The sequence below is a fragment of the Carlito syrichta genome, unplaced genomic scaffold, assembly GCF_000164805.1.
Source record: "Carlito syrichta isolate Samal-C Ts95f unplaced genomic scaffold, Tarsius_syrichta-2.0.1 Scaffold309200, whole genome shotgun sequence".
NCBI classification, from domain to species: Eukaryota; Metazoa; Chordata; class Mammalia; order Primates; family Tarsiidae; genus Carlito; species Carlito syrichta.
In genome coordinates, this window is record NW_007253296.1 from 1,092,452 (window position 1) to 1,116,950 (window position 24,499).

At 45.9% G+C, this 24,499-nt stretch overlaps 1 protein-coding gene across 3 annotated transcripts in view; it reads right to left on the minus strand.

The window, feature by feature from the left end:
* The window catches only part of HNF1B (HNF1 homeobox B), a 56,851-nt gene that overhangs the window by 29,853 nt on the left and 2,499 nt on the right, over positions 1–24,499 (minus strand). For 2 of the 3 annotated variants that reach the window (XM_008066965.2, XM_008066964.2), the window contains exons 2-4: positions 21,800–21,999; positions 15,917–16,103; positions 14,031–14,266 (exon numbers count right to left, since the gene is read on the minus strand). In XM_008066965.2, coding sequence (XP_008065156.1) covers positions 14,031–14,266; positions 15,917–16,103; positions 21,800–21,999 — 623 coding nt within the window. Of the gene's footprint in view, positions 1–14,030; positions 14,267–15,916; positions 16,182–21,799; positions 22,000–24,499 lie in introns of all 3 variants that reach the window. The other variant, XM_008066963.2, reaches the window with a different exon arrangement.

The window sequence follows — 24,499 nt, forward strand, 5'->3', positions numbered from 1 at the left end:
AGATTCTCAGTGTCTCTCTCTCTCTCTCTCTCTCTTTCAAGTCTCTGATAATTCTGGGTCAGTCATCTTTTGGGCCTTGGCATTTTTGTCTGTAAAACGGGTACACAGATATCTTCCTTCCCCAGAAACCAGAATGATGAACGAATAAAACAGTATCAGAGAAGCACTGGTCCTACTGGGTAAACAGAAGAGCAGCATCGGTCAGGAAAGTGTGACCAGAGTTGCTCTTTCAGTAAGAAGAGAGGAGGGGAGTGGGGATGCTTAGGCCATGTGGAGCTCGGCTTGCCTCCCATGCGGCCTTTGGCACCGAAGCCTGAGGGTTGCTTTCACTGGGGTCTGTGAGCTGTACCCAGAATCTGATGGGATGCCTTTCACCCTTGACATTTCAGAGTCAACCTCCCATCCCTGATAATGCAGGAATGTTCCTCTGGCTGGTGGACCTCTGCCAGCGCCAGTGAGCGTCTCAGCCACCAACAGAGTAAACATTACTCAACTGGCCGGGGCTCTGCCACATGCATTCTTCCCCTGTGTTCCTAACCTCATGCAGAGCATAGCCCAACCCTGCTGGGTCTGGACACTGGGAATTTAAACTCAGACAGGAGGGACTGTGCAAAGGAGAAAGCTCTTCCAAAAGGAAATAGCTGTGTCCATAAATTACGAGTAGACAGAGCTGTCTTTCCTATGAAGCCAAAACATTGTACCAGAGAGAGGACCAGAAGGGATTGGGTTGGTCTTGATGAGCCGTGTACTACATCCTGATAACTCTACCTTCACCCTAAACACAAGTTATTTTTCTTTAAAAAAAATTTTTTTTTTGAGTGGAGGTCTCACTCTGTTGCCCAGGCGGGAGTGCAGTGGCACGATCATGGATCATGATTTACTGCAGCCTTGACCTCCTGGGCTCAGGCAGTCCTTTTGCCTCAGCCCCCCAAGTAGTTGGGACCACAGTTGTACACTACCACGCCTGGCTTATTATTATTATTTTTTTGCAGAGACAAGGTCTTGCCATGTTGCCTAGGCTGATCTTGAACTCCTAGCTCAAGCAATCCTCCCATCTTGGTCTGCAAAAAGTGCTAGAATTTACAGGCATGAGCTACCATGCCTGGCTACAACTTACCTTTCTTGAGGATTGAGACAGAGAGATAAATGATTCAGTCTGGTGAACTTCTGAGATGCTCATTTGGAATAAAAGAATGGGAACAATTCCCCAGTTTGAAACCAAGAACTCCAGAAGCGAAAGCTTTCAAAGGAGTTAGCACTGCTGCCTCAGTTTCCTCATTTGTAACACGGGACATTTGCCAGTTATTTCTATTTCCACGTCACTGAGAATAAAGATTCATTTTTGTGAAGAGTTCAGGACATTAAAAGTCTGAAAGTCTGGGAAGAAAAAGCTGGTGCAAGATGAAAGCTATTTAAGTGCAGACTGGTTTCAATTCCAGATCCCTTTCTACCCAAGGTGGCTTCATTGGGAGCTCTTCATAAGAGGAGAAACAATGACAGGCCTGCAGGAACGGTAAACATTCTTGACTCAAGGAGTAAGAGTTGAGTGATACTTAAGGGAAGCCCACAAACTGGTTTTCTTATTTAAAAAAAAATCAAAGCAAATGTAACCAAGAAAAGGAAAAAAAAAGTCTTTCATCAAAAGCATCTAGGCTGAGAACAGAAGCTAATGTGCAGGGTACACCTGGAAAAAGTGCACATGTTGGGAGGCAGAAGAGCAATAGAAACTCAGCGTGTCCTCCCCTAGGAGGTCTGCGTTTGTTACCATGCCTTACCCTTACCAGATAGCCAGATTCTGCAAGCAAACATCAGGTGGTTTGCAAGGAACACTTCAGCTTGAAGACTGCTGCTGCTGCAGGTGAAAGAAACTAGCCAGGCACTTGAGAATTCGGGCAGTCCTCACATATGTGAGTCTTTTACACTGCCTGCTTCTCCATGTATCACAGATGCCCACTTAACAGTGTGGGAAACTGAGGTTCAGACAGGACTAAGTTTACTATCTCTTGCTAGGGGTCTCCCAGCAAGCCAGTGGTACTGCGGAGCTGACCCTTTCCCTCCTTCCCCATCAGTCCTCTAATAGTTTGAAATGATTTTATGGATTTATTTACTTGCTTTTGGGCTGCATCCCTCACTGGAATATAAACTCCATCAGGGCAGGACCGTGTCAGTCTTCTCCTTTTTGTTCGTAGCACCTACAGAGCCTAGCCCATGCTAGGCATTCAATAAACCTTTTTTAAAGAGTAAATGATGAACAAATTCATCGCTTCAACTCTGACCAAGGGCTCCATGCCCTCACACTGAGTCTGTTGAGTAGTGAAGACATGACTCCAAATCTCCCGATGTTTCTGTAGTTAGGGGGAGGTAAACATTCTTTTTAAGGAAGCAGAAAGAGGAGTAAAAGAGAAGGATAGAGAAAGTGAGAGAGAGAGAGTAAAATATAATCAAAATTGGAAAAATAGACTCTACAGGCCGGGTGCGGTGGCTCAAGCCTGTAAGCCTAGCACCTTGGGAGGCCAAGATGAGAGGACTGCCTGAGCCCAGAGGTTTGAGACCAGCCTGGGCAACTTGGCAAGATCTCATCTCTACAATAAATTAAAAAATTACCCAGGTGTGGTAGCGTGCGCCTGTAATTCCAGCTACTTGGAAGGCTGAGGCAGAAAGATCGCCTGAGCCCAGTGGGTTGAGGCTATGGTGGCTGTGAGCATGCCACTGCACTGCAGCCTGGGTGACGGAGTGAGATTTCAACTTGAAAAAAAAAAAAAAAAGAATCTACAGATTTGGTAGTTTCCTATTTGAAGGAACGTGGTGGGTGCCTTGAGGAGCAAGTATGATACAGCAGGACTTCCTTTTTTTTTGGATTTGGAGTCTCACTCTGTGACCTAGGCTGGAAGGTAGTGATGCAGTGGTGTGATATCATGGTTCACCACAGCCTTGACCTCCTGGGTTCAGTCAATCCTTCTACCCCAGCCTCCTGAGTAGCTGGCACTATAGGTGCACACCACCATGCCTGGCTAATTTTTTAAAAATTATTTTTGTAGAGATGAGGTCTCACTGTGTTGCCCAGGTTGATCTGGAACTCCTGGTCTCAAGTGATCCTCCTGCCTAGGCCTACCAAAGTGCTGGGATTACAGATGTAAGCCACTGCACCAGGTAGGACTTCCTTATCACCCATGAGACCTCAGACAATGCATTATCTTATGCAAAAATGGCCAATAGGATGCCTGGGGGAGTCTACTCATTCTCTGCTTCTTGAGGCCTAAGCATAAGACCTATTACCTAGGACTTTTTAAGGAGGATGGCACCTCCATTAGCTGACCATTTCTAAAGATTTGGGGCTGTGGGTGGGAACCCAAAATTTAGACTTACATGTTAGAACCCATTTTGAGGCCCATTGGTTGATTTTGGAGGTAAGGAGAAAGGTCAATTAATGGGAATTTACTGTGGCAACATGAGTAACATTCATGCCTTTTTCTCTAGAGAAACTAGGGTAAAACAAAAAAGTGTTAATGGTGGACATTGTTAGGCCTAAAGCCTGTGGGGCCAGATGGTACTCTGCTGCAGTCTGGCTCCTGGGGTCCAGTCTTTTCTGAGAGGCTGCCTTTGCGGGCAGGGATGATATGGCTGCAACAAAGGCCTCTAGGCTTGGCTGACAAGGAGAATGGTGATGCTCCTAGTGGGTATGGGCAAAGGGAGAAAGGTTGTAAAGCCATCAGCAGACTCAGCCACTGGGTGTCCACACAAAAGTAAGGTCCTATAAACAGACATCTGTATTGTGACTGAAGGGCCAATAAAATTGCTTTAGAAAAGAGAGGTTTTCCACTGAGGCCTATTCATAAGCAGGACCCTACTGGGGGATAACACCCAGAAAGAAGATCCTTTGAGGGCTGGCAAGTGTCAGAGCTGCCTCATTATGGGGCTTTGCCTGGCCAGACCCTGGCCTCTTCATCACTGTCGCCTAGGGCATCTCCATCAGCATCATCATCATCATCATCATCATCATCACCATCATAGCAGCCACTGATCATCCAGCGGGTCCATGGATGTGGGTCCCAGGAAGCAGCAGGTGTTGGGCACTGAGACCTTGGAAGGTGGATGTTTATTGGCTTCCATTCTGCTAGAAGAACAGGAGCACCAGTCAAGTGCTCAGGGAGCATCACCAGGGAACTGATGGCTTCCTAGAGCTGGGGAGTTTTGTTTTTGTCTCTCCAGTTGACTCTGATTTGCAGTGAGTCCAATCCCCTTTCTAGATCTCATGTCACTCAATGGAAACTCAGGAAAAGCAGTTCTCGCTCTTGTCTTGCCCTAGGGATACTGATAGGATGTCATAAAAAGAACTAACATAGCAGACCGTTAAATTAACCAGTAGAACTAAACTAAATGAGTAGACTAAACTTGTAAATTAAATGAAGAGAACATTAGGGAGAGAGTCATAAGGTGTATGTTCTTTGATAGCTTTCGGGTAGAATTCAATGTTGACATTATTTTGTAAATGGAGTAGTTAAGCAAAATTAATAGGGGTGGAGCTGGATAATAGTGTTTCTAGAAAAGAGAAAATATGTTTCAGATAATAATATAGACATGTTATGTAAAATGAAACTAAATCCATGCTTCCATGCTCAGTTTAACCCTCAAACTGAATAGTAAACTTATAAAACAGGGGATGTATGCATTAAGCTTTGACAGGAAGCCTTGTATAATAGATATCTTCATTTCCCAAATACATGGAGTGCCTGCCACATGCCAGGAGGCACAGGGATGTATGCATTAAGCTTTGACAGGAAGCCTTGTATAATAGATATCTTCATTTCCCAAATACATGGAGTGCCTGCCATGTGCCAGGAGGCACAGAAGTGAAGAAATGTAACTGGGATGAAAGGCCCTCATCCAACAGCCTCACTTGCCAGAATCTGTAAGAAGTTAAATTATTGTCCCAAGGTCACCCCTGACTCTGGTCTCCTGAATCCCAGTTTAGATGGGGTTTAGATGTTGGTACAGCCTGCAATTCTACCATTCAGAATACATACTTAATGAGTCAGGTGGTTACAGACTGCAGGAACCTTCTTCTTCATGGTAAGAAGATTTTACAGGTAGGGATGCAAACCTATATTTCACCTGGCAGTAGGGTTCCAGACAACAAGGAAGATAGGCTATTCATTTCTATTTCCACCCATAAAACACTTTGAGATAAAGCATTTTGTGCCCATCATGCAAACTGGTATTATACAAATAGACATTGTTTAAGGGTTTTCCACCTTTGCTGAACAAAAACACACTTGGGCTTCATTGCCAACTCAGTCCAACAGGTGCTGACCAGGAAGTGGCACCCTGCAGTGGACGGGGCCAGAAGGCATGGGCATGCCGGCTGCCACTCAAAGGCCCTGAAAGTGTTAACCTCCAGCAATTGTAGGTGTCTCGTTTATACCCATTATAAATCTGTTTATTGTGACTGGCCCCACCCGATCTGCAGTGCTGTAAAGCTCTAATGATCCCTAATAAAGGTGGAAGGCTTCTAACAGCACACAGTTCCTGAACCAGGAAAGGAGCGAGAGAGTAAGGGAGGGAAGGAGGATGAGAGACAGATGATGAGCTTAACAATAAACTATCACAATGGCAAGCCTCCCTCTGCACTTCAAGCAGCAGAGTCATGGGCCCCAAGACTGGACACAGCCCACAGTCTCCAGACAATAACCCGTCAGAGCTGAAAGGCCCTCATCCAACAGCCTCATTTGCCAGAATCCGTAAGAAGTTAAATGATTGTCCCAAGGTCACCCCTGCTCATTAGTAGTCTGAGCAGGAGATTTAATTCTTGGGTTTCATTGTTTATGATGTCTCAAATGACAAGCAGCATTCATGGAAAGGAAAATCTTTCCATGGAGGGTAAAACTTCAAAGCTACAACCTTGTCAAGAACCTAGGGAAGTCCAAAGCGCTTCCTCTCTCTCAACACTCTGAAGATTCCTGAGTCAATCCAATATCGCTGCAATGACAGCTAACCTTCCCTGTCAGGTACTCCTTGGCATTGGGTACATTTTATCATATTTAAGACTTACAGCAGCCCTAAGGAGATAGGTATTGGGAACCTTATTTTATAGATGAAGAAACTGAGGCACAAAGAAGCTAATAACTTGTTGGAGGCCACAGTACCAGATAGTAACAGAACCACAACTCAAGCTAAGCTGATTTAGGCACTATACCTTGCTACCCAGACATACCCATCTGAGTCTTGTCCTGAGAGGTGACTACCTATAACCAGCTTACCTCGGGTCCTGCAGATTTCCCTTGTGTGAAATGCTAAGACCATCTGCATGGTGTTCCATTTGGGGAGGACATTCAGAGTATGAGTTCTGAGAAACTTGGCTCCTGACTTCTCCAAAATGTTAGAGGGACCGAGTGCTTCCTTGCTAGTTGACTCTTCAGTGGTTGAACTCACACAAGCATCTACTGTGGAGGCTGCTGACGCCAGAGCAGTGGGTAATAGGAAGGAATCTTAAGTAGATGCATGCTCACAGGTTGAGGGAAGTGGCTTCCAGAAAAATCAGCCCTTAGGCGCTTCCAAGGTTTCCCTATGTTCACTGCCGGGTTGTGTGCATCCTCTCCTTAATGTTCCTTTGCCTGAAGTTTAGGGGGCTTCCCTTCTAAGAACAAAGGCCATTAAGCTTCTCAGATGCAGTCTCCACCAGGAACAAACCACACCCGCTGGTAATTGGCAAGTTCCCAGGGCTAATTACTAACAAGCAATACACACAAGCGGGATACTCACACCTCCTTTAATTAAAGGAGGAAAATGTCCTCTTAGGTACAGGAAATTCACAGTCATCTTATGAACCTGACCTCCTGCTACATGGTCATGAACCACTCCACCCCTACAATCCATGGTGCTTCCTAACTTCCTCTCACTGTTGCCTGTATTTGTACTAAATGCCGTATGGCACTCAATATGCCTTATCCATGTCACAGAGCAGTCCTTCTAGGAAGAATGGGAAACTGGACTACAAGAAGCCAGCCTGAGTTTGCTGTAAACACCAAGACGAGCATCTGGTTGGAAATACTCAAATTCTCTAAAAATCAGGATTGAACAAAACCTCCAAGGGGGACAAGAAAAGAGGGGAAAACAAAAACAAAAAGACAAAACAAGGCTCTGCTGAAATGATTATAGCTACCATTTATGAGAGCCTATTATGTGCAGGGAGTTTTACATATATATATTATCTCATTGAATTCTTCCAACATCTGCATGTCCCCACACATCAAGAAACTGAGGCTCAGAGATTCCAGAGACTTTCCCAGGTCACACAGCAATAAGTGGCCAAGCTGAGGCTGGAATTCAGGTCTGCTTCCACAGCCTATGATTTTGTTGCTGTGCCCACTGGATTTAAAAGGGTATTGCCCAGAGTATCATCAGAACATATTAAATGTTGGGGGTGGGGGGCTGGTGATGGTGAGGCAAAGGCAGGTTGGGAGACAAAGGGAAATGGGTTGTTAATTGAGGAGCTCCAAGATCCCTACTACTCAGTGTGGTCCCTGAACCACCCTCTTGAACAGTACCTAGGAACTTGTTAAAAATGCAGAAACTCAGGCCTCACCCCAGGCCTATAGAATCAGAATCTGCATTTTAGCCCCCCACCCCTAGATAATCAACGTGCACTTTAATATTTGAGAGGCTTTATGTTATAGTTGTTTCTCAAACTTGGTTGCACTTGGGTTTTAGTAGTTTCAACATCTACTGATGCCTGGTCCCACTCCCCAGAGATTTTGATTTAATAGAGCTGGGGTGCAGCTTGAGTATTGGAATTTTTGGAAGTTCCCCAGGTGATTCTAAAGTGTGGCAAAGTTTAAGAACTATTGTCCTAGAGCAAACTGGCCACAGCAACTCATTTTTATATGACCCACAAGCTAAGAATGGCTTTTACATTTTTAAATAGTTGGAAGAAAATCAAAAGAAGACTATTTTGTGATCTATAAAAAGTATATGAAATTTAAATTTCAGTCCCCATAAAATAAAGTTTTGCTGGCAGACAGCTTTGTTCAATAATTTACATATGGCCTATGGCTGCTTTTGTGCCATAAAGGCTAAGTTGAGAAGATGTGATGGAGACAGTAGGCCCTGAAAAGTTTAAAATATTTACTATTTGGTTCTTTATGAGAAGAGTACAGCTAGGAGGATAACCACTGTTGACTGCTTCATTTGACTTTATTTTGGTGCTATATTCTTTTTATATATACTATATGTATATGTGTGCAATATACTATATATAAATATATATAGCACATATTATAACACACATACACATATTTCTCTTTTTCTTCCTCATTTGTGTTGTACTTCCCCCTTGAAAAGTGGGTAGAGGCGTGAGGCCAGATCTTGTTGCTTTCCATTAAGCAGGCAGCTTCAAAGGCCCTTGCACAGATCTCTGCCCCTCTGCACCTCTGGTGCTTAATTTTCTCCAAATTCCTGTCACTTCCCATCTAACCTTCAACAAACAGACTCCAAGAGCACTTCTCCAGTGAGTTACAGGTCAAGGCTTTATGCTTACAGACAGCCTCCTTCCTCCTCAGAGCTGACTGGAGGAGCAAGGAATCCTTGAATCCTTTGGGGGATTAGGCATGACCAGTAGGGCTGCCTTAGGTGATAGGACTCAGGTATCTCTGGACCCCTTTGTGCAGAGGCCTGGAGCCCCACCAGCCCAGTATCCCGGTTTCTTTGTATGCAGACCAGGATTGGTCCCCTATCAGGGAAAGGTTGACAGCAGAATGCTCGGAAGGTTGGGCCTCTTAATCTCTTTCATATCCTGATTGTCTTCTCCAATCTAGTGGCAGCCAATGGGGTGGTACCCGAAAGATAAAATGACCTTCAAGAGATAAAATGGCAGTCAGATAAAGTCCCTAAGATGGAAAACATTGGAGCAGTATCTACCACTAAACCTCAAGTCAGTATGAAAGTCTTTCCTACAATAGCAGATATTTCAAGGCAACTGAAATAATCTACTACTTAGGGACAATGGGCCTTCTTTACTATGGGACCTCTGCTGCTGAGATGAATATTTTTACAACTGCCCTCATAAACCCCCTCCCCTTGTCTGCTGCCCAGGGAGGGGGCGGGGCTCCCAGAGGTGAGCTGAGGTGCCTGCACTGTCTCAGAAGCCCTATTAAGTTGTTAAGGCATTTAGTGCCCCAGACAGTGCCGACTGCAAGGGCAGTTCAAATCCCCACACAGATGGGGATGGGGTCATGAAAGAAGGGGGCTTTGATTTCTTCCATGGACAGGGCACAGAATCCACCTTAGTCAGGGCAATGGTTGGGGAGGAAGCAGTAAACTAGCCAGACTGGCAGACCCCCCTCCTTTCCCCACCCCTTTGGCCATGGTCTCTCCCAAAGCCTCTGTATCATGCAAAGGGAAACAATAGGAATGTGGGAAAAGAAAAGCTGTGGGGGAGGGTGTGCGTGTGTGTGCGTGCATGCGCACACATGCGTGCTGGTTTTCAGGTCTGAAAAGTTCTTAGCATCTGCATAAAGCAAAAAGACATGGACAGTAGGTTACAGCTCAGAGCCTGTCCCTGCCACTTACTAACTATGTAAACTTGGGCAAATTACTTACATTCTAAATATATCACTTCCCTTGATTGCAAAATGGGGATAACACTACAGATGGTTTCCACCCTACAAGAATGTTGAGAAGGTCAAATAGGATGTTGCATGTAGGTGCTCAGCCCAGAGCCTGGCATCTAGGAAGTGCTTCATCAAAACTAGTTGTCATAGTTACTTACAACCTTGCCACTGGAAACTCTTGAGATTTCCTTGGGTCCTGCAGTTTTTGGTGTCAGGGGGAAAAATAGCATTTGCACAGGTACCCTGGCTTTATCTAAGACCCAGGGTTAGATTCCTGCAAGTGACTTGGGAAGAGGTGTGAGAGGGGCTGAGGGAGAGGCGGGAGGCAAGACTGTCTGTTTTTCAAGCTCTGACTCGTGTCAGGGAGAAGTCAAGTCCACTAGGCTTGGAGAGGGAGGAATAGGACTCAAAGAAAAGGATGAGTAGCAGCTACAGAAATAAATTCTCTTAGGTAAAGAGAATGTGGCTCAGAATCCTTGAAGGTTCTGGAGAGGCCTCTTCTTGTGTCTGTGCCTCACTTTCTTTCCAGAGAATGAGTCCCCACTTCTCAAAAGGTGATACAAGAGTGAGGACATTATGTGTGGGAGTGTGAAAGCTGATGAAGACACCTTCCCCTCCTTTGCCTCCTCAAAGCAGTAACCAGGTGAGTTTGCTGCAGACTGGAGCAAACGATATAGTGGGCAAGGCCACCACCGTTCACACAGCAGATCCCATGGCTTGGGCCAAGGCTAGCCTAACTCCCATTCCACGCCAACTTCCTCCTCCTCCTCCTGGAGTCAATCAATACAAGCACCAGTCTCCAACCAGTCCTTTTCCTTGCTGCAGCTCTGCCCTCTGACCTTTTGGGGGCCTTTCTCTTGATTCATCTCCAGAATGGAGGTAGAGGCCATCACTCCGGGCCTGCTCAATGGCCCCAGAATGGGCTGTCATGGGGCCTATAACCAGGGACAGCTCCTGCTGGCGAGAGCTGGAATGGGGGGTGGGGGCAGATAAAGGCCTTCCAGGCTGAAGATAAATGGCTGCCCACAGCCTGCTACAGTAACTTCAGGCCCCCAAGAAGAGCAAACAAAGGGTGCCCCTGTGACACTCACTGGAAAGATGAAGGCCCATCAGCGGCAGCCAGGCTGGTTCAAAGCCCCAACTTAATTGTCAATTAAGCATGCATAAGGGAGACAAAGCCATGACAACCCTTGACTGCATGCTGCTGCGTGATTGTAAAGCCAGGAGGGGCAACGCTGAAAACAGCTGATTCTGCTGACAATGTGTTTGTAGGGCACCTTGTAACCAATCAGCCGCTGACAAAGGCAAAGTGCTCCTCCTGCCACCCCTATTGTGCCGGACATTCCAGAACCAGGGTCACACTCTGGTCATCATGGGCAAGTAGTCCACAGCATGGTAGGCATGGCTGGGAAGGAAGGGGCTCAGTTAGAGGAAGGGTGCCCTGCCTTTCCAGGAAGAAGGTTCTGGGGAAAGAATTGCTGCCAAGGTACTGCCAGCCTTCTCGGCTCAGGTGCTGATGTTTGGAGAGAGGAGAGGGAAGGGAGTAGGGGGTAGGGGAACTGGGCGAAGCCTTTAAAGTTTGCTAGTGTTGACTCTGGATGTTGGTTTCTCCTCAGCAACACAGAGCTCTTTTTGTATTCTGCATTCAGTGATGTTTTGGGCTTGGTTCGAGACCACACCTGGGCTGTGGCACCATGCTGGGAAGTGCATTGTGTGACTCTACCAACAGAAGCCTTCCTTGGGTGCCAGGGCTGCAGCTTGCTGGCTGCCTGGGTGCCTGACCTAGGAACCCCATCATGGCACATGTGCCATCCTGAGACAGGGACACAAGGCTCCAATCCCAGCATCCTGTGCCCCAGACACCAGCACAGCTGCTGCCACTGCTTCCAGTCCCAGGGCCAGGGCACATCTCATTGTCTCTTAGGAAGAACGCCCCAGTGTGTGACATTAAAAAGAAAATTGATTTCTTGGGCCTACTATTCTTTCCACTGCCACTTGTTTAATACTCTCTAATAATCAGAGCGATGATGATGACGGTGGCATGGGTTATTGGGAAGGTGGTGTTTACGCAGCCACTCATTTAATCCTTACATGTACCCTATGAGCAGGTACTATTTCTCCACTTCACAGAGAGCAAATTCAGACCCAGAGGAGGTATATAAATTAGCCATCATTTTAGCCTGGCTGGTTAGAACCAAGACTCAACCTTACACCCAGAGAAATCAGTCCCTGGACTTGGGACAAAGACCATCTTGAGGAGCCCTGAGTGTAAATTAAGGCAGAGGGAAGGTAGTCACTGAGAATATATGGAGTGTCTCATAATTGCTACTTCAGAAGCATCAGTAGGGTCTCTCTCTGCCTAGAAAGACCCTCAAAGCCCCCAAAGGCAACTTTGATCCCCAGCTGGTTCTGGGGACTCCACGCTGGTCTGATGTCTTCTTGACTAGACAACACACTCCCAAGGGCAGCGATGTGGGTCTTATCCATCACTAGTATATGGTCAGGATTCAGTAGGAACTCAATGAATATCTGTGCTGTGGGAAAGTACAGAGCGGGAATCAGCAGACCTGAGTCCCAGGCCTTGTTTGGCTCCCATTGCTCTGTGTTACTCTGGCAAATCACTGCCCTCTTTCTGGAACACCGTTTCTTTCCTTAAAGTCTGGACCTCTGAGTCCTAACATTCCATGGTTTTTAGAAAGATCCAGACTTCTGGGACACCCCAGAGAATCCACTTTCAGTGGGACATGTCTTTCTTAGACTCCAATCAGAGGGTACATAGGCCACATTTCCTGCCCAGCCTCCAGTACCTTGCCCCCCATCCCTCCAGCTCAGTTCTCTGGGTCTCCCATCAGAATGCAGACCGCCTAAGCTAACGACCCTGTGGTGACCTCAGCATAGCCCCAGCTTGTCAGAAGGCTGCTGGGCCTTTGTTTGGCTTGCAGGCTCCCTGACTTTGGTGTGGAGATCACAGGTCCCAGCACAATGGCCATTGTCTTCTCAATAATGCCCCCTGCCCCAACCACGCCCCCTGCAGCTCCCAGATTTGGCTCTGTAGATCACTGTGGTGGGCCAGTGCTATGGTCCTGTTCAGTGCCAACCACGTGCCATTTGCCACTACCCTATGAACCCCCACTTTGTAATTCCACGCAGGGGCTAAGTTACTCTGCAATTGGGTCAGCATTCGCCTGGGGGCTTCTCTGCTTCTCAAGACTAACCCAAACTTTGTCCTTGTATGGCTGAGCCCTTCCCCTCGGGGGGAGCAGGACCTAGAAAAACTCCCAGCTCTGGCCCAGGCTTCATGCTGGACACTGTCTCCCAGAGATCCTGGAAGAGGTCATGCTATAAGAGGGCATGGCAGGCATGGAACGAATTCCTGTGTACTGCCCATTTGGGGGCCCTGAGCCTGTCCTGGTGGCTTTGGTGACCTCAACACTTGGGTCAACCCCCAGCTCTCAGGACTTTCCCATCAGAAGGGCAACCAGAGGTGAGTGGAGGAACAGGTTTGTGAGTCACCCCAGAGTTAGAAATGATGCTTGGCTTTCCTTCTGCAAGCCCTTCCCCAGAGCAGGTAGAGAGGCCATGCTTCATCTACATGGGCACTAAAAGACCCCAGTAGGCACTCCAATTCTGAGAAGCCAGTTTTTCCAGAAGATCGAAGGCTCAGAAGAAGTACTCAAGTCCAGACTGTGTGCGATACAGCATTCCACATGTCAGGGAGCTTCCCCCTAATGAGGATGTAGGAGTCCATCATGACAAACCCAAACCCCGCAGCAGTGGTCTCGGAATCCAGGCCAGCGCATGGTACACAGTAGCACTCAATCAAGCACAATCGATTAGGTACTCAGTTGGTTTGGGCCAGCTCCTCACTGCAAAAATGTTAAGTGACGGACCCACCCTTCTGTGATGGAGCACAGAAGCCACCAAACAGAGGCTGCCAGTAGAGTGGGCTGCTCCTGCTGGAGCTGGACAGAGTACTGGGGTTGGAGATGGTCAGGGGTGGAGGAGGGTGGCCAGAGTGCTGCTTTCCATCACAGTGATGGATCATGCACCAGCAACCCCTCTGTCTGCAGTTTGGACCTGGCATACCAATAAGGCAGTCCCTCTTAGTGTATAGTCCAATGACTACCCTGACCTCCTGAGTCAGCAGCCACACACAGAGAAGAAGAGAGAGAGAGAGAAGAATGGGGCAAAAGGCCCCTGGAGGCCCAGCTGTGCCTCACACGACGATGGCTGAGCAAGGAGTTGGAGGAAACCTGACCAAAGTCACACAATATTTCCATAAGAATATTCTGGCAATATGAGGAGAGCGGCCCTACGACCATCCCAAAGCATTTGCTCCTCTCAACAGTCTTGATCCAGGGGAGGCCCATGGGGAGAGCCAGGATGGTGTGTTCACCAAGGCAGTGAGGCCCGGATGCTGCTTACCTGACATCTTGTTGGGAGGAGAGGTGCTAGGCTGGTGGTGGGGGGAGCCATGCGAGAGCAGAGGGTTCAGGCTGTGCGTCTGGGTGGAGCTATAAGCATCCATGGCCAGCTTTTGCCGGAATGCTTCCTCCTTCCTGCGGTTTGCAAACCAATTGTAGACCCGGACCTCTGTGACCAAGTTGGAGCCCAGGCCGTGGGCCTTAGAGGGTGACACTCCTCGCTGCAAACATTCTGCCCTGGGGATGGACAGAGAGGAGATGGTGAGTGAGGGTGGCTGGAAACTTGCTGGTGGTTGGCCCCAAACATAGAGTCCCACGGTCTTGGTGAGTAGTGAGAAAAGGCCAAGGGCAGAGCAGGAGGCTTGGGAGAAGCCTGTCCCGAGATAAGGCCAGACCATGGAGTCATCTGAAGAAGATGGCTGGAATGGGCCTGAATGCAGGGATGGAACAAACTATGCTGCCCTGGAGGTCAGGGGCTTAGGTCTCCTGTGTAGCTCCTGAGGAGAACAGAACAAGTCAGGGCAGGCAGTTTAGGAGGAGGGTCCAGATAGGGCCTTCGTATTTAGGAGGATGGTCTAGATGGATACCATCGTATTTACTCATTTCTCCCACCACATGAAAGGCAAAGTCCCTTGCTGGCTCTGTCTGAGTCCCTTCAAAGCACTTTGAGAGTACTTATGCTCTTTTGCAGTTTAGACCCTCCAAAAGAGTACCAGGAAGCCAGATTCCTTATCTGCACCCTGGGAACACCTCCAAAGGACAGGCTAGGTAGGGTATAAGGGATGACACATGCAGATGGCTGGTCTCTAGTTTTGTCAGTACTGGTGAAACCCTGAACCCAGGTGTAAGAGATATTCTTAGACACCACTGGGTGCCATAGAGCTCCCCATTAGCAGAAGGATAGAACAGAGCCTGAGGACTGTGTAGCATACATAGGCTGAGCACTCTGCCTCCCTGCCTGATCTCCCTGGCCACATCCTTCCACTGCCAGAGCCAGCCCAGCCCAGACAGAGAAAGCGCTCACAGACCTTGGCTACAGCAAATAGTTGGAATTTTAGAAAGTCAAAACTGGAGTCAGGGAGGACAAGGCAAGATGAAACAAAAAGATATTCCAAGAATTTCTAATAATTAAAACAAAAAATAGCTGGTCATAGTGGTACATGCCTATAGTCTAGCTACTTGGGAGTCTGAGGCAGGAAGATCACTTGAACCCAGGAGTTTGAAACCAACCTGGGCAACATAGCAAGATCTAGTCTCAAAAATAAAATAAAATAAAATAAAAATTACAGGTAGTTGTTTATATACAAAAATAATTCTGTTGAATCAGTGTGGGCAGGGTAGACTGAGCAGATCTGGCCCATTCGTATTCTCTTACCAGGTTCCCTTTTGGACCACTGGGTATATGATAACTGGTAGTGGCCAGAGCTAGAGTCTGGGGCTATGGGATAGTTTTGTCCTGGCCTGTGTTGAGGTCAAATACATTATTTTTCATTTCACCGGCATCATATTTTATGCTAGCATTCTCCAGAATATATTTCCTAGAATAATAATTCATGGGGGATGTTAGTAAGTATACCACAGAAGAACAATTCTGTGATTAACATCTGATTCAAAAAGACCAATGTGGGTTTCCTAACTGCAGGACTTCTCAGAGTCTTTGATATACCAATGTGTGTTATGACTCTCTAAGATGAAGTATCCATATGATGGTTTTCAGACTTATTTATTAAAGAAATGATATTGAGGTTCTGTGGAACATGCTTTGGGAAGCCCTGATTTAGCCACACTTATCTGGATAACCAGTGTCTCAATATCCCAGGACTGAGGGGATAGATCTTGGGTCCACGTGCTTGCCTGCCTGCTTGAGTGAGCTTCTGATGGTGTTACCTGTTGCATTCCTCCACTAAGGCCTCTCTCTCTTCCTTGCTGGGGTTCTTTTGCCGGTCGTAGGCCTGGTACAAGATTTGCTGGGACGCGGGCCCCCATTTGAACCGGTTGCGGCGCATCTTCTTGTTGGTGGGCTCAGAGCAGGCATCATCGGACTGCCCAGGCCCCTGGCTCTGTTGACTGAACTCTGGAAAGAGAAACAGCAGCTGATCCTGACTGCTTTTGTCTGTCATATTTCCAGAACTCTGGACTGTCTGGTTGAATTCTGAAAAGAGAAAGGAGTAGATTTGATAGGGTCTGTAGCCTTCACTCAGCAGACAGACAGACAGACAGACAGATAATGGACAAAGACACCTTTATTCCTCTCCCTCAAGCTTTGCAATATGCTCCTGTTGCATGTGGGGCTACAGAGGGTAGGCCTCACGACAGGTCTCTACTGCCCACCTCAGTTGTTCCAGCAAAGCCACCCTTTTCCTTTCTTTCTGAAGGAGCTAAGACACAGGCAACTATTGTTTTAAGAAAACAATAATTTGGCTTTTCTTTTGGCTCACTGGCCCTGAGACATGAAGCAACACTCTGGATCCTGAACTCTCATGTTTTGATGTCAAGTAGATGAGTTCAATCAAGTCTCAGGTCTAGAGGAAAATTGCTCAAAGGTACAATGTACACTTAAACAAAATATTCAGAGACTATAAATAGCCCTCCCCAACCCTCCTCTCTCTTCATATATCCTAGGGATCTACATGATAAGGTTGGGTTCTTAGAAAAACACAAAACCTCAACCATTTGAATAATGCTTTGAAATAACTATAGCTGGGGCTTTGTATTGGAAAAAGAAGATGCTCTTTAGGTGGCAAATAATTTCAAAGGTAGTGGTGTGTGTGTGTGTGTGTGTGTGTGTGTGTGTGTGTGTGTGTGTGTGTGTATGTGTCCAGGGGTCAATTTATGAGTCAGACAACCCAGAGGAAAGACATACAGATTTCAGATTTGCCCACACATTTGAGAAGTTGTGAGTAGGGAAGACTGCAAATACAGGACCATTCTAGGAATGGCGTTTAATGAGTTGGAGAAAAACAGATGCAGATGGAATGATGCTTCCTGTCTGTCTAATTCCCAGGGCCCAGGCACATTGTAACCCTTACTGCCTTATTTTTTTGAGTTGCGGTCTCATTCTGTTGCCCAGGTTAGAGTGTAGGGGCACAATCATGGCTCACTGCACCCTCAACCTCCTGGGCTCAGGCAATCCTTCTTGTCTCAGTCTCCTAAGTAGCTGGGACTACAGGCACATGCTACCAATCTCCACTAAATTTTTTGATTTTTTTTTTTTTTTTTGTACAGATGCAGTCTTGCTATGTTGTCCAGGCTGGTCTCCAACTCCTGAGCTCAAGTGATCCTCTTGCCTCAACCTCCCAAAGTGCTGGAATTATGGGTGTGAGCCACTGCACCTGGCCTCAATACATTTTGGTTGAATGAATGAAAGACAGCAGCTCAGCCTGGTGGTGATACCTTAGCTTACATGATTTAAATGAGATATTTGCCTTTTTTTGTATTCTACCTCTTGGAAATATAACCTGTAATATGAAACAGTTAATAATTTGAAGATTCCTGCTATATGTATCTTTACTTATTGACAATGATGTTTTATGTTTTTGAGTCGCACTCTGTCACCTAGGCTAGAAGGCAGTGCAGTGGCACAATCATGGATCACCATAGCCTCCTGGGCTCAAGCAGTCCTCCAACTTTAGCCTCCTGAGTAGTTGGGACTACCGGCATAGGCCATCAGGCCCAGCTAATTTTTTTGATTTTTTTTTAATAGAAAAGAAGTCTCATCACGTTGCCCAAGTTGGTCTCGAATTCCTGGGCTCAAGTTCTCCCACCTTGACCTCCCAAAGTGCTGGGATTACAGGCATGAGCCACCACACCAGGCAGATATTTACTTTACTGAAGAAGAAAGCTTTGTTATCCTCATTCTCACATCTGCATGAAGCAGGATTCATCAGGGGTGATTAATTCCGTTTTACCAGATGAATAAACTTAGAGGCCAAGCACTCTGGTGAGCAAGGACACATAACAAATTCATTTCCTAGCTCCTGGTCTCATGTTCTGGATCTAGATGCTTTTCTTTCTCGCTTCCTGGAGTCATTTCCGCAAGTCTCAGACAGTTGAAGGCTACAGCCTCCCATCGGGATGAGCTCTGAAGTCATGAGTCTGGACATACCATTATTTGTGTGTGCTATCCTTCTTGTTCCTTTGGACAACTGGATCCAAAATCCCCAAGCTTCAAGTCAGGCCACTACTTAATGTTTGAATTCCCTCTATAACATCCTACTCAGTGGGAAGCTTACTACCTATCTGAGACTCCATTTCCATTTTGGTCCATCACAAGGAATGATTAGGGTCCCTAACCAGCCTGGACTTAGGCTTCTAGTTGCAGGTGGTGGTGGGCTTTGTTTAACCAGTTGCTGATTGTCCAAGTTAATGAGCAGTCTTCCGATAGGTAGACTGGATGTGTCACTAGAGCCCTCGATTTGGGCCCCACACACCTTGGATGAGTCTCAGACCGCCTTAGGGCTCTGGTTTCATTAGAGACCTGAGAGAGTCTCAGCCTAACTTACTAGCAGGATCTCACTGACTCAAAGATATATCGGGGCCCAGCCAAGTTGCTTAATTCCGCAGTCACTCAGTCTCCCTACCTGTTGATGGGACCAGGTGGAAGCTTAAGAGGCACTAAATAGTTGTTTAGAGCATCTACCCCTAGTCAGGATGATGGCAATGTTGATAACTACCAAATTCCTTTGGTGGTTATACTTTTCAAAGTGCGTTCACACCTCTCATGTCATTTGGTCTTCACAGCAACTCTCTAAGTGCAGGCACTTGAGGGAGAATCCAAGGGGAGAAAGGGGCTCCCCGCTCAGTGAGGCCTGTCTCAGTGTCTTCCCTGCTCCCTGTTGGACGCCGTGTGACACCTGTGGAGTCATCCCAAGGACCTGGGGTCAGTGTGAGATTTTTCATTTGAGGTGAACAGATGTAACAAGAGTTAACATTTATTGAACCATTTCTGTGGTGAGGTATTATGCAAAGTACTCTAAATGAATCCCTTCATCTAATTCTTACAACCTCTCCATGTGAGAAGTATTGTTATCTCCATTTTACAGATGAAGAAACCGAGGTTCAGACTGATGGAGTGACTTGTCCAAAGTCACGTGGACTTGGAGAGGAGCCAGGACATGAGCCCAGTCTGGAGAACTCCAAGGCTCCCAATTACCAGTCTATGCATCACCTCTCACTAAAAACAAAACCTGAGAAACACACCCTAAAACCCTTCAAATCTGACTTATATGGAGGTAACAAATTCGACCCCTAAAGCTTTGTCTGTGGGGGATGGAGACACACTCACAGCTGCCCCAGAGTGTGGGGGCTGCCTCAGTCTTTCACATGCCCTTTGAGAAGGCAGCAGCCTGAACAGTGTTCAGAACCCAGCTTGTGCTGGCATCACCTGGCGCCAGGTGGATTTGACTGCAGATGCTCAGAAGCATCCAGGTTCCCCTGAGCTCAGGGGCTTGGCTCTAGCCTCTCTCAAATTTTGAAGAACTAGACTCCCACGTGTCCTTCCTCCAGCCACCACCAACTCTTCCCAACTTCCTTTCGGATTACTTGGGCCAGGAGGTGGAAGAGAAATATGCATTGCCCGTGAAAATGAACTTGAAGAAGTTGGCTTTGGCAGTCTGTTTGTGAGCTCAGAGGCCATCTTGGACAAGGAGAGTCTATGTGTATAGAGGGGCCCATGAATATTCCCATTCCCATTAAGTATTTTTAGTGTTTTAAGAAAATGTGTAATCATGTATTGTTTTATTTTCTCCCCTCTTTCTCCTTGCCCCCCACCCCAGTCACTTGTATCCCTCTTTTATTTCTCTTACTTCCTAATTTTTTTCTTTTACTGATAGTTCCACAGAGGGATCAATCATTTCCTAATTTTTATCCCATGCTTGTGTGTCTTGTATTCATCCTTCAAGATTTGATTCAAATGTCACCTCTTCTAGGAAGCCTTCCGTGATGTCTCTGGGCAATTTAGTAATTCCTCTGCTGCCTCTTGTGTATATCTTTATAACAGCTCTTAGAAAGCAGCTGTCATTATTTACACAAACATATCCACTCCCTCACTGGATTGTAAGTCCTTGGAGAAAAGGCCCTGCGTATTCTACAGCCTAGTATAGTGTTTGGCGCACATAATGATGCTTGTATAATAGTTACAGAATGAAGGAATTTTTCTTCGGTTTTATGTCTCATGTGACTTTAAAACAATAACAACAGTAACAATGACAACAAACAAGTCCCTTGCACAGACTGCCATAAATTCTTGTAAAATGTTCCTTTGCAAGAATCTTGAGAAACTTTCTGAGACTTGTCTTCTTAGAAGGTTCCAGTCAGCCTTTCCGGCCTCCTTCTCCTTTCTGAGGAAACTCACTGAACACAGAGGCAGCTCAAAGCGGAGGTGCCCCATAAGGCTTGAATTGGGTGCGTCCCAAGGATTCTTGGGCCTTTGGAGGCTGAGGTCCCTGAGAATTTTTCAAGACTTTCCAGGAACTACAGAGAGTTGCTTCATGTCAGGAACACAAATTCTTAAAGAGTGAGTCACCATAGATGATGTATCAACCTAAACTTTCAAAGACCTGCCCCTCTAAGCAGCAAAGAGCTCTCACTTTGCATCTTCAAATCTATCCATTTAATGCTCCCAATGAAAGCATAAACAGCCACCACATGAGATGAATGCCTGAAACATTTCCTTCACCAGTCAGTCCACAGACATTGAGACAATAAATACCAAAACAATCACTTCAGAGTGGTGTGTAACAGAAAACAAAAGTGATTTTTAAAAGTGACCATTCAGCCACAGGGAAAAAGCCCAACCCAGAAAGTGGTGGAAACTAACATCTTGACAAAGACAGAGAAGCCTACGGCCCAGAGGACAGCGTGTGAGGAGAGTGAAAAGAGATACAAAATTTTCCTGGGCCTGCATCAAACTAATGAAAGTATAATGTCAAAGTATACTTTCCTAAAATAAAAACAGTATGTCACTCATACTCTTTTTATTCAAATGCCATTCAAACTTCCCTAGACTTCAAAACAAAAATCTCTCAGTATTGTTGAGTGGAAGTAATCTTGGGACAGAAAGAAAACTTTGGGATGGGAATGGGAATGACAAGAATGGACAGGTCAGAGTTCCAAATGCAGACTCTCGTGTTGTGCCTTGCCTTAGCCAGACATAGCTTCTTCATCAGACAGGGTCACCAGCTGGGGTCCCCAAACTCTACCAGTTTTGGCAGATATAAGCACCTTAAATTGCTTCAGGACTCAGTTCCCTTTCCCCAAAGAACTGGATCAGGTTCTGAATATATATATATATATTATACACACACACACACATATATACATACACAAGCACCCTCTATTATGCATACTTTTTCCAGAGAGGAGGAAAATAGCAGTAATAGTGATCAATATTATTGACTGCAACAAGATGTCTTCTTTGGAAACTCTGACCCGTGGTCATGTATCAAGAGGAGATGCTTGGCTTACTTTGGGGAAGATATTCCACACGGTTACCTACTTCATTTCAAAGAAAAGGATGTTGGACGGAAGGGCTCAAAAGTTCAAGGCACATTGTATACACAGAAGGGCTTGTTACTGGCTGGGTAGTAAGGGATTGTGAGAGAAGAAAATGGTATAAGCCAATCCATTGTACAGCAACCACGGAGGCCAAATCCATTTGCCAAGTGCTCATGAAGCCTTCTTGATGAAGGGGAAACGGAGGCAGTCCACAGGGGTCAGAGTTAGGGCAAAGGTCGCTTCCAGTGGAGGCAGAGGCAGGGTTAAAACACTTACGTCGGAGGATCTCGCGTTGCTTTCTGACGTACCAAGTGTACAGGGCAGCACGCTTCTGAGTCTTCATAGGGGTGCCCTTGTTGAGATGCTGGGAGAGGTGTGACTGATTCAGGCCAGTGACGTCGACCACCTCCCTCTGGGGGATGTTGTGTTGCTGCATGTAGCCTTTGATCATTTTGGCTGCCCTCCAGGGGTCCTCACTAGACAGATAAGCAGATGGTTAGGGTGCTACTGGAAGATGTTTGAGGAGAAATACTCTCTTTTCTAGGGGTTCTGCCTATGCTCTATGCAAAACTCTAATTTCTCCACCTCTCCAAACTACAATTTTGAGAGAAATGTGAGGTCAAAATGGAACCTAAGGAGAAGAGGAGGTGAAGGTCCCTGTGTAGAACATTCCATTCCTTTCTTCCGAGGTTAGAGGGCAAAAGATGTCCCATCTTCAGGAATGAAAAGGCACTACCACCACTCTCTCTTATTAAGCAGAAAGAAAAGCTCTTGTTTTCTTTCACTTTCCCTCATTTTCCTAGAATGTGAGCGACTTAAAAGGCATGAGGCCCGCTGGAAAGTAGATATAGCTTGGGGCTCGGTTCACTGATTCTACAATGATGGGGGGTGGGGGGCTGCATCAGAATGTCTAAATTTGCCCAATTTCAGTCTCAACCTCTCCTACATTAGTTTCTTTTTGAATGAGTGTCTCAGTTTCACATAAAATGGGGTGAAATGTATGTGTCCCCCTCCGGAAAAGGAAGACTTTTTAGCCATAAAGTAAATAATTTTCAGAGTTTTAGAAAAGTTTTCTAAAATGTAATGACATTTTCTCCTGGAACTGAAGAATCACACCACTGAGGTAAGGCAGATAAAGTTTAAAAAAAAAGAAAAAGTATCCACAGCCCCGCCTCCCAAACAAAACCTAATGGGGACAAATAATTTCAATTTCGGACATCAACAATCCCAAGTGCCTTTTTTGAATGTGTTCTTATGTTTCTTGTACATTTCAAGCTTTGGATAAGAACATTGTTATAGTTTCCATCTCTCACAGATATGCAAAAAGCTAGTATTAGTGCCTTTGAATTTTATTTGTCTAAACTGTGTTCAACTTCTCCAATGTCTTTCCTTGCTTGTTGAATAGGTGCTTAAAAACAAGAGCTTTAATTTATAACAAACAAAAAAAAATCAAGAAAATAATGCATAGTACAGAACAATAGTATTAAAGAAGCAATATATCCACACATACTATATATTTAATGCAGTCACAAATTTAACTTACAAAAGCCAGTATCTCTTTACTGTATGTGAATGTATATATTTGCTTGATGGGATGTGAAAAAAAGGAAGGAAAAAGTAATTTCAGATGAAACAAAAAATGGTGGAAAGCAGAGGCCAAAACAGATTGTAATGTGATAACAAATCTATTTCTAAATGATGCCTATGTCAAATAAAATTAACTTTGTTTAGTGAATAAAAATCCAGTAATCAAACAGGTATTTTGTAAGCATATGGATAAGTTGTGATTATTTTAGCAAGCCTTTGAAGTTAAACTCATGAGAACACAGATTTTGAGAGGGATGTTTCTGAGAAATGCAAACTTTTCATATTCATTATATATGTCAACGAAATTCTCAAGTATTTGTAAAGGTGCATCCAAGTAATACAGTATAAAGAAGTAGCAACAAAAGCAAAATATGAGAAAAGCCGTTACAGTTTCAAATGTGGAGAATTCACACTGAATCAGAGAAAAAAAACAATATAATAAATATTTTAGACGTACCCGTGTAAACACCAGAGATCATTTAAAAACTTATGTCTGGCGAATATTTCTGCAGATATTTTTAGGGTGGAAAAACACTTTCAACAGATACGAAAAATAGCTTCATAAGTTAGGAAAAAAGCATTTAAAAAGTTAATACTGCTTTAACAAATTCTTTGTCTATTTTTTCTTTTGTTTAAATTTCTTTACCTGAATCCATTTTGTGTCTAAGAAACCTAGCGAAATAGTGTAAGTGCGAGTGGTTCCGTGGAGTGAGTTAGCTTAACAACCGGGGAAGTTAAAAAAAAAAAAAAAAAAAACCCACAAAAACCTTATAAATTATGGAAAACCCTTTAACCCTAATGAAAAGAGTTGGGAGTAAGATGGCGCAGTTATACCTGTAGAGCTATCCGAGCCCCCAAATTCACCAGGAACAGCCTAGAGAGCTGGTTTTGTATTTTTCTTTGCAAACACAGCTCATTTTCGGGGGTCCCTAACCCGGATAAAAGCCGCGGGGCCATTGTGTTCAGGGCGCAGGTGTCAAACGCCGGCCCGCGGCGCCCGCATTGTCCCCGGGCTCAAACAATGACTTTGCTGCCCACGGCAGGGAAGCTCCGGACCCCGGCAGCAGTCGCGGCGCGTTTGGCGAGAAGCCTCCACTTCGGCCCCCTGAGACGCGGTCAAGTCTCCAAACGCCCCCGGCGCGCCAGCCTGGAGGCCGCGGGCGAGGCCGGCTCGGTCCGGGATCGGGGCTCGGGGCCCGGGAAGCGGGCAGTCCCTGGCCTTCCTTTCTCGCCTTTCTCTTCCAGGAACTCCACAAGTGACTATTCTTTCCGCCTTAGGGGAACAGGGTGGGCAAAATAAGGGAGTGCGTGTGCCCGGGGCGCGGGAGCCCCCTGCGCAGTGACCTGGGAACCGCTAGCAATTTCTTGAAAAATTACTTTAATAAAGTC